Source organism: Xiphophorus maculatus, chromosome 12 (genome assembly GCF_002775205.1).
Source record: "Xiphophorus maculatus strain JP 163 A chromosome 12, X_maculatus-5.0-male, whole genome shotgun sequence".
NCBI classification, from domain to species: Eukaryota; Metazoa; Chordata; class Actinopteri; order Cyprinodontiformes; family Poeciliidae; genus Xiphophorus; species Xiphophorus maculatus.
In genome coordinates, this window is record NC_036454.1 from 2,095,433 (window position 1) to 2,104,761 (window position 9,329).

At 48.1% G+C, this 9,329-nt stretch overlaps 1 protein-coding gene across 4 annotated transcripts; it reads right to left on the minus strand.

Annotated features, from left to right (window-relative positions):
- Positions 1 to 409: 409 nt before the first annotated feature.
- On the minus strand, positions 410 to 9,329 carry card9 (caspase recruitment domain family member 9). Of its 4 annotated transcripts, none has more exons than XM_023343846.1 (14): positions 9,268 to 9,329; positions 9,061 to 9,183; positions 8,900 to 8,969; positions 6,530 to 6,667; positions 6,342 to 6,460; positions 6,064 to 6,270; positions 5,912 to 5,995; positions 4,724 to 4,963; positions 3,395 to 3,520; positions 3,135 to 3,323; positions 3,010 to 3,064; positions 901 to 1,031; positions 771 to 820; positions 410 to 694 (listed from the first exon to the last, which is right to left on the minus strand). In XM_023343846.1, exons 2-14 carry the CDS (start codon positions 9,172 to 9,174, stop codon positions 610 to 612), a joined length of 1,608 nt encoding a protein of 535 aa, XP_023199614.1. In that variant the 5' UTR covers positions 9,175 to 9,183; positions 9,268 to 9,329; the 3' UTR covers positions 410 to 609. The 4 variants fall into 4 exon arrangements, with proteins under 4 accessions (XP_023199614.1, XP_023199615.1, XP_023199616.1 ...); XM_023343847.1 differs by having other exon boundaries at positions 9,061 to 9,178; positions 9,268 to 9,303; XM_023343848.1 differs by having other exon boundaries at positions 9,272 to 9,293.

Sequence of the window (9,329 nt, forward strand, 5' to 3'; positions counted from 1 at the left end):
GTTTGAGCTTCACATTGTCTCTTTTTAAATAAAGTTTATTGTTATTCCTATCGATCAATACTCGCTATTCTACCTCCTGACCCGCCACCAGGGGGCGTGTTTGAGTGAGACGGTTTTACACCTGAACCGGGCCTGAGTGATGTAGACATGAACCCAGCTGGACCGCTGGAACCAACAGAAACCCACCTGCAGTACCACCGTTCAGCCCAGAGGGCAGCACTGAGACAGTCAGGACAAATTTACACAAAATGTCACAATTAGCACAAAAAACAAAGATGGCTGCCTTAAAGATCAATTTACGTTTATCTGCAAAACAGCTGCTTGTTTTTCTAACTGATTTAGTTTTATTAAGACAGAAGCTAAACGAACTGCAAACCAGGTGAGAACCTGAAGGTTCTGGTCTGGAGGTCGGGTCCAATATTTAAATAAACCGGTTCAGTTTCTCAGAAATAAAACATTTATTTATCTGAAGAGAAACAGAAAATGTTTCAGAAGTTGTAAAAGATCAGATCAGGAAACAGAAGTTTGTTTTGGTGAAACGTCGTCAGAACCGAACCGGATCCTCATCAGAACTGAGTCTGCTGCTGGGTCAGAACCAGTGGACCGACCTCAGTCCGACTCGCTGCCGGTGCTGTCCCCCACGTTACAGGCCACCGACTCTCCGCTGGGGAACTTTGACCTCAGGGCTCGCTTCCTGTTGTCATGGAAACCGAAAACCAGGCGTCAGGTTCTGCGGGTCGGGTGAGCGTGGAGAACAAGGCGCCGCTCACCTGAAGTTGGGCCGACTTAGCGTGAAGAATCCGCCGTCCGGCTGCTCGTCCTGCACAGAGGAGGCAAGAGTTCGGCTGAGACCCGGTCCGTTTCCACCGCGATCCGGTTCTGGTGTTACAGCAACGTTACCCATGATGCAACATTGTTGGGCCTGTGGTCCGACTCCCTGGGGCCCCCTGCTGGAGGGCCGTGTTCCTGCGGCGGAGCGGCCGGTTCCTCGTTCTCCCCCGACGTCCCGCTGGGAACCTCCTCGCTGCTGCCTGGACCACCAGAACCAGAACCGGACAGTCAGAACAGCGGAATGGACCGGGCTGCCTTTCACATCATCCTCCTTTAACCCCCCCGCCGCTCTAGCATAAAGGGTAGCCTTAAAGGGACAGCGCCCCCTTTCTGCTCCTCCTTGACAACAACTCTTCAATTTTCACCCAAAAGTTTTTAACCAACATTTTTATTGGTATTTTGTGGAAAATCATAAACTGTAATTCCTCGCTGGTCGGTCTGCAGGCCAGCTGGTTCTAAATAACACAGTTTATCATCTGACCAGGTGAGATGATGATGATGCTGCTGGTCAGTTTGCTCGACTTGAACCAGGAGAAACCAGAACCAGGGCCGGTCCAATCCTCCATGGGGCCCCGAGCCAAATGTGGTTTTGGGTCCCTCTGGTTCTGCTAACAAAGTGGACCGGCTGCAGTCAGCAGTCCGATCATTAGGTCATTCACACAGCTGCTATAAACTTATTGCATCTCTAGCTGTTTACATTATAAACATGTTTAATAAGATTCATTTATTGACCAACTGATTTATCCACCAGTTGATTTCTGGGAGACAATTTCCTTCATTTTGGGGCATCGTGATCAGCTGATACTTACATGTGAAGCTGATCTTAACTTCATCAGCAAAGGTTTATAAATCATCTCTGTCCTCTTCTGCTCTGCAGTGAGACGTTTGACTGACCGACCCACCAGGTCTGAACGTTTACAGTCAATAATATTCACTGTTACCAACTCAGAGACTTTCTTGCTACATTTAGCAACATTTCAGACAAAATAAATTCATATCAGCCAAAATCAGCAGGTCAGGCTTTTAAAGATCGGTAACCAGGGATCGGCCAGAAAACTGCAATCGGTGCAGCTCTACACATATTCATGACGTTCTTTGATTAAATTAATTTATTTTAAGCGTTACTCCAATATCTAAAATGTAATTTATACCAGGTGAGTTTTTCTCCCCTGAGAAAGTGGACCGGTACCGGTACCGGTCTGATTCTGAGCCTGCAAATGATTTTAACAGAAGTTTCTCATAACTTAGAAGTTGATGTAAAAATAATGTTTTTAGCCACTAAATGATTTTGCTCAGCAGCAAACAACATAGAGCAGCTCATCATGTAGCAGCTTGTAGCCTGAAGGACAAACATTTAGCTAACAATGTCAAACATTGACAAGTTTGAATTATTCTTATTAAACTTTATTAACACGGTTTGAAGCCAAAATAGCTCAGAAATATCCAGAGCCACCGTGAGAATCAACTCATTTAAAGTTAAACTCAGTTTCACACAAAGACTCCAGCATAAATGTTTGGCTGTTGAACTGGACCGGTCCGGTCCGGTCCGGGTCGCTATCAAGTTAGCAGCTTTACTAACCTTTTACTTTACATTACATTAGCAAGGCTCATTAAAACAAACCTTTATCTTGGCTTTTTCTATTCTTCCTCTTTCTTTTCTCCCTCCCTGGAGGTTCAGTCCTTTTCTGAGACATAGTTTTGTTAACTTAACTTCTGACCTTCTGACCTTTGGATGCTCTGCACAGCGTGCGGTACCTACCGCGGCCACCAGGGGCCCCAAGAGCAATTTATGTTTTTCTTTTTATCAATAAAATAATGATTTCTACATAGATTATCAAATATATATTATTGTAAAAACAAAACACTTTATAGTGAAATTGTGTGTTTTTAATATTATAAAGACAGAAATTATTACTAAATAAAAAAATTTAAAAATCAGCTCCACTGAGGGGCCCCCTAGTGGCCCTGGGGGCCTAAGCGGCTGCTTAGTTTGCTTATGCCTTGGGCCGGCCCTGCCAGCCGACGCAGGAATGAACGATCATCGATGACCGTCAAAAATCATCGATGTTTGACGGCCATGATGGCGTCTCAACGTGATCATGTGACCATCTGAACCTGGAGGTGTGACATCATATTTCTGTCTTCAGACAAAACGAAACATCGTTAAAAGTTTCTGACCTTTAGCGGCGCTCTCGCTCGCCCCGTCTTCTTCGCTGCTCAAGTTCCTCTCAAACTGTTGAAGGAAGCGCCGTCATTACGTCATCGTTACATCACCATTACATCATCAACCTGCCCCCACCCACCTGCTGGGAGTTGAAGGTCATCTTGCGGAGGCGTGTCCTCAGCTGGAGCTCCTCCCCCTGTGACCTCAGCAGGAGCAGCTCCAGCTTGTCTGTTTTCTCGGCCAGCTGCCGGACGCGCTCCCTGTACCGGTCCTTCTCCTGCAGGTGGAGCCGCGCCTCCTCCTGCTGCTGCGCCTGCGCCACCAGAGCCTGGACACCACCCACAGTCAGTGACATCACCGACCTGCTCTTCGTCCTCCCCTCCTCCTCCTCCTCCTCACCTTGTCCCTCTCTCGGATCACCTCCTCCAGCTGCCGGACCGTCTGCTTGCTCTGCTGCCGGTACATCTTGGCGTCTCCTTTCAGCTGAGCGCAGCGGAGGCTCAGCTCCTCCTTCTCCTCCACACTCTGAAACAAACACACGCTTCTGTCTGGGCCCTGAATGCATCACAGCTGGAAAAAACTGAACTTGCATGTGTCCATGAATGCACCATGAACAACACCTCGTTGTTCATGAACATGAAACATTTTAGGATTAATCCTGGAGACAAATGCACCTGAACGCATCACCAAAGCTTCCCTGAATGCATCAGACGTTTCCCAGCTTCTGATCCACAGCAAGTCTTTACTTTACTAATCGCATCAGGACAGGAGACGTTTCTCCGTCTTTACAGAAGCTGAAGCTAAACAGCTTTTTAAACTAATTATTATCTTAAATACAAAATTTAATATATAAAAAGAATCTGTATCAGTTAGCGATTAATCGATTGATAATTAGTCAATAATGATTTAAATAATCGCTTCAGTCCTAAACTGAACAGATTTAATATGAAGGAAATTAAATGAAACGCATGAAAGTTAAAGTAACGATGAACCTGAATGCATCAAAGCTGACCCTTCCTGCAGCAGCTCATGTCCCTGAACACATCGCTGCCTGCAGAAACAACCTGGCCTGGTGCAGCCCGGTCCGGTCCAGTCCAGTCCAGTGCAATCCAGTCCGCTCCAGCCCGGTCCAGTCCAGTCCAGTCCAGTCCACTCCAGTCCAGTCCGCTCCGGCCCGGCCCGGTCCAGTCCAGTCCAGTCCAGTCCAGTCCAGTCCGCTCCGGCCCGGTCCAGTCCAGTCCAGTCCAGTCCACTCCAGTCCAGTCCGCTCCGGCCCGGTCCAGTCCAGTCCAGTCCAGTCCAGTCCGCTCCGGCCCGGTCCAGTCCAGTCCAGTCCAGTGCAATCCAGTCCAGTCCAGTCCGCTCCGGCCCGGTCCAGTCCAGTCCAGTCCAGTCCAGTCCGCTCCGCTCCGGCCCGGTCCAGTCCAGTCCAGTCCACTCCAGTCCAGTCCGCTCCGGCCCGGTCCAGTCCAGTCCAGTCCAGTGCAATCCAGTCCAGTCCAGTCCGCTCCGGCCCGGTCCAGTCCAGTCCAGTCCAGTCCGCTCCGCTCCGGCCCGGTCCAGTCCAGTCCAGTCCAGTCCACTCCAGTCCAGTCCGCTCCGGCCCGGTCCAGTCCAGTCCAGTCCAGTCCAGTCCAGTCCAGTCCGCTCCGGCCCGGTCCAGTCCAGTCCAGTCCAGTGCAATCCAGTCCAGTCCAGTCCGCTTCGGTCCGGTCCTCCTCCTCTCACCTTTGCCCTCTGCTCCTCGGCCTTGTGCAGCTCCCTCCTCAGCCTGAACACGGTGGTCAGGAGGTTCATCTGCGGAGACGCGCGGCCGAGCCGCTGGCCATCCTTCAGCTCCTCCCTCCTGTCCGGCTTCTTCTCCTCCTGCAGCTCCTCCTGCTGCTTCCCCGGAGGCGGCGCCTCCTGCTGCTCCTCCTGGTCGTTGAGTTGAAGAAAGGCGTCAGAGGGCGGAGTCAGGATTCTGCTCTGGAAGATCGACTCGCATGTTAATCTGAGCTGCAGCTTGAGGGGAAAATCAGCAAAATGAAAACAGAAACACAGTGATGTCATCAAACCATCATGGAGGACACCTGATCACATGTTTTCTGCTGTCTGTGAACTCTGACCCTGAACGCATCACACTGTGGCCCAACACGGTGGCGGCAGCATCATGGGACGCTGGACGGAGCGAAGTCAGGAGGAAACGAGTTGGAGGCAGAAGAAGAGCTGAAACTGGAGGAGTTCACAACCCGCCGGGGAATTATGAACATTTTAATATTTATGAGTGAAATATTTCTAAACTGCCTCATTCTGACCCAGGAGCCGCAGGAACTGAGCATCACCTGAGGACAGGTGATGCTCAGTTCAGCCTCGTTCTTCATTGTCTTCTTCTATGGTGAAGGACGGAGTCCAGCTGCGGCTGGTCCAGTCAAAGTAACAGGTTCAGAGGTGGATCGTATGGTTAGCGTACTGCAGACTGAACTTCCTTATTTCACCATAAAAATGTAACTGAGAACATTTGGTGGAAAATTAGAAATGATTTTAGCGCAAACAGGAAGTGAGTCACATGACCCAACTTCCTGTTTGGTGTGGAAGCAGAAAACGGCAAGAATCGTCTGGAGATGCAGAGACGACCGAACCGGGTCAGACAGACGGATCCGGGTCAGACAGACGGATCCGGGTCAAACAAACGGATCCGGGTCAAACAAACGGATCCGGGTCAAACAGATCTCTTTGGGTTTTCTGAAAACATTCAGGATTTAAACATCCAGAGTTTCTCTGATTGCTGGGAGGAAAAATGAAAGTTTCCTTCCATCAGAACCAGACTTTTCCCAGAACCGAACCGGTCCGGCTGATGAAGCTGTGAGTTTTGGCCCTCCTGGTTTCCCGTACTGCAGCGGCGGGTCGGTACCTGCTGCAGCGGCGGGTCGGTACCTGCTGCAGCGGCCTCACGGTCCTCCGTTTCAGCAGCCGCGTCTCGCTCTCCGCCCGCAGCACCGTGTGCTTCAGACGCTCCACCTGCACACAGAGGTCAGAGGTCAGCGGGCGCCAGGGCTCCAGGGTCAGAGGGTCGGGGGTCAGCCGACCTCTATCTGCAGGTCCCTGTTGGCCAGCAGGGCGTTGCTCTTGTCCTGCGTCAGGCTGGTGACGTCGGCCATCAGGTTGTAGTTGTGGAGGCGGAGCTTCTTCAGCTCCTCGGTCAGCTGCTCGCGCTCCTCACGCAGCTTCTGCACGCGCTCAGTCAGCTTCTTCAGCTCCCGCTCCTTCAGCTTCTGCTGCCGGGACCACGCCTCCTGCACCGCACACACCTGGTTCAGCCACACACGCACTCACCTGGCCGCGGGCCAGCGGTCGCCATGCCAACCTGTTCCTGGGCCACGGAGCAGGCCTCCTGGCGCCGCCTCCGCTCGTCCTGCAGCACCCTCTGCAGGCGGCTCAGCTCCGACATCAGGAACTGGGTCAGGCCCGATTCTCCCGCCGTGTCTGGACCAACAGAACAGAAGGCGTCAGAGCGGGCGGGTCCGAACGGGCCGGCTCAGGAACCGGACCGACCGATCAGGATGCTGAAGGTCTTGTTGGGCTCCTTCCCCGTGATCCGGCTGTACAGCTGCGGGTAGTCCAGCTCCAGGCTCTCCAGGAACGCCGTGTACCCCTTCATCCCGGTCCGCTGCAGCATGTCCAGCAGCGCTCCTGCACACACCAGTCAGACCAGTCAGAGCTACTGGGAACACACCAGTCAGACCAGTCAGACCCAAATTTACAAATTAAAACATTTTGATGAATCAAAGTATAAAATATAAATTTCTGCCTGAATCACAGATCCAGAGTTTATAGATGTTTACAGTCGAATGTTTTCTATTAACAGTTTTCTATGAATTCATCTTTCAATCTAAAAATGATTTTCATCTGAACACAGCAGTTTAAACGACATCAGCTTCCTGCTGGAGAAGGTAGTTTTAGTTCAGTTCTGTAGTTTTAGTTCAGTTCTGTAGTTTTAGTACAGTTCTGTAGTTTTAGTTCAGTTCTGTAGTTTTAGTTCGGTTCTGTAGTTTTAGTTCAGTTCTGTAGTTTTAGTTCAGTTCTGTAGTTTTAGTTTAGTTCTGTAGTTTTAGTTCAGTTCTGTAGTTTTAGTTCGGTTCTGTAGTTTCAGTTCGGTTCTGTAGTTTTAGTTCGGTTCTGTAGTTTTAGTTCAGTTCTGTAGTTTTAGTTCAGTTCTGTAGTTTTAGTTCGGTTGTGTAGTTTTAGTTCAGTTCTGTAGTTTTAGTTCGGTTCTGTAGTTTTAGTTCAGTCCTGTAGTTTTAGTTCCGTCCTGTAGTTTTAGTTTGGTTGTGTAGTTTTAGTTCAGTTCTGTAGTTTTAGTTCGGTTCTGTAGTTTTAGTTCAGTCCTGTAGTTTTAGTTCAGTTCTGTAGTTTTAGTTCGGTTGTGTAGTTTTAGTTCAGTTCTGTAGTTTTAGTTCGGTTCTGTAGTTTTAGTTCCGTCCTGTAGTTTTAGTTCGGTTCTGTAGTTTTAGTTCAGTTCTGTAGTTTTAGTTCAGTTCTGTAGTTTTAGTTCAGTTCTGTAGTTTTAGTTCGGTTCTGTAGTTTTAGTTTGGTTCTGTAGTTTTAGTTCTGTTCTGTAGTTTTAGTTTGGTTCTGTAGTTTTAGTTTTTAGGTCATATGACAGTTAAAGTGAAGCAGCAAAGGATTATGGGATGTTTAACTGTACATGTCGTCCTTTTTACATTGTGGCAAAAGTTTAGCAAAATAATAAATATAATATCGGTAAATATCGGTTCGATATCGGCCCACATTTTCATGTTGGTGCGTCTCTAATTTGTAATGTTCCTGAACAGATTATTTCCAGGGTCACAAATATCCACCGCAACATTAATTAATGAAACTTCATTAGTTAAGATGAACCAAGTTCCAGAATACAATTTAATATGAATAAATTAGCAACATGCATTAAGTAACTGCAGTGGCTGAACCAGAGTCTGGTAGTTTGTCTGAATGAGAAAAGTCCCGTTTCTTCAGGCCAGCTCTCTGTCACTGTAACGCACAAGAAGAAGAAACAAACCGGATCCTGAAACTCTGGATGAGTTTCTGTTTGATACAAGAGGCAAAGAAAAGAAGTGAAGCAGGAAGCAGGAAGCTGCGCTACATCAGATCGGTAAATTATATTCCAACAACTTCCACATTCATGATCACCTGATGTGATGCTTCACTATGACTGAACTCACAGGACCATCGTAAAACCCAAACTGTTCCCCTCCATGAATAATCCCACAGATTATTCCTGCTGCTCAGCATAATCTGCCTCATGCTGTCTGGTTTCAGGGGTTCTGCTGCAGGTTCTCCGGTTCTTTCTGTCTTTTTCTTGACAGACATGTTTCCACTTCATGTTCTAAATTTAACTGACAGCCAATCAGAAATATGAGCAAAACAAACATTTCATTAAATTTAACAGATTTTTACTTAATGACTGAAAAGCAGATTAGATTTTATGATGAAACATATAATCACTGATCAATAAGGTGAAACATCTTTTCACCCAGTTAATGTCTGAACTAAATCTTTAAAAGTCCAAACGATGAACCATGATTAATCGATTACTGGCAAATAGTCAACTAAATTAGTAATCGATTATTAGTTATACAAAGAACAGAGCAGGAATTAAACCTGAACGAAACAAATCTACATTTTCCATCGTTTAAGATAAAAAAAAAAACCGTTTCTGTAAATCTGTTCAAAACTCCTCCATTAAATAATCACAAATAAAAGAATCTGCAGAATCCACCAAGATTCTGATTCGACTGATTAATAATCAGATCAATAGATTAATTGATCACTATGATAACTGTAGCTGCAGCTGTGTGTGAAAGGTTCTGACTCAGGTTCTGGTTCAGGTTCTGGTCTTACTGGATCTGGACTGTGAGAACGTACCGACTTTCCTCCGGCGGATGACCAGGGCGGGGTCGTTGAAGAGCTGCTCCTCATCCTCAGCGCTGATCACCTGCCAGGAACCAGAACAACGTCCAATCAGAACCGAGGACCGTGAGGAGCCCAGAGCTGGTCAGGAGGAAGAGGAGGAGGAGGAAGAGTACCTGGCACTGGCGGAGGTAAGGAGTGATTCTGGACGGGTCGATGGTTTTAATCAGCAGCATCCTGAAGTCATCCAGCTGCAGCCAGCAGAGGTCATCCTCGCTCACTCCCTCCATCCTGCTGTCCTAGTCAAAGTATTAAGCTCATGATCAGAGTACAGAGCGAGCAGCAGCAGGAGGAAGAGGAGGAGGAGGAAGGCCACCGGTTACCTACTGAGCTCCAGCGCCGCTCTCCGTCTCTGTGATGCTCTGGGCTTCTGGGAAGATGTTGG

Excerpts from the sequence above, each read along its gene's own strand:
- card9 (XM_023343846.1), bottom strand. The coding sequence starts at position 9,174 with ATGGAGGGAGTGAGCGAGGATGACCTCTGCTGGCTGCAGCTGGATGAC. Across the intron at positions 8,970-9,060 it reads CTTACCTCCGCCAGTGCCAG|GTGATCAGCGCTGAGGATGA; the intron begins GTACTCTTCCTC and ends GGTTCCTGGCAG. Across the intron at positions 3,521-4,723 it reads CCGAGGAGCAGAGGGCAAAG|AGTGTGGAGGAGAAGGAGGA; the intron begins GTGAGAGGAGGA and ends TGTTTGTTTCAG.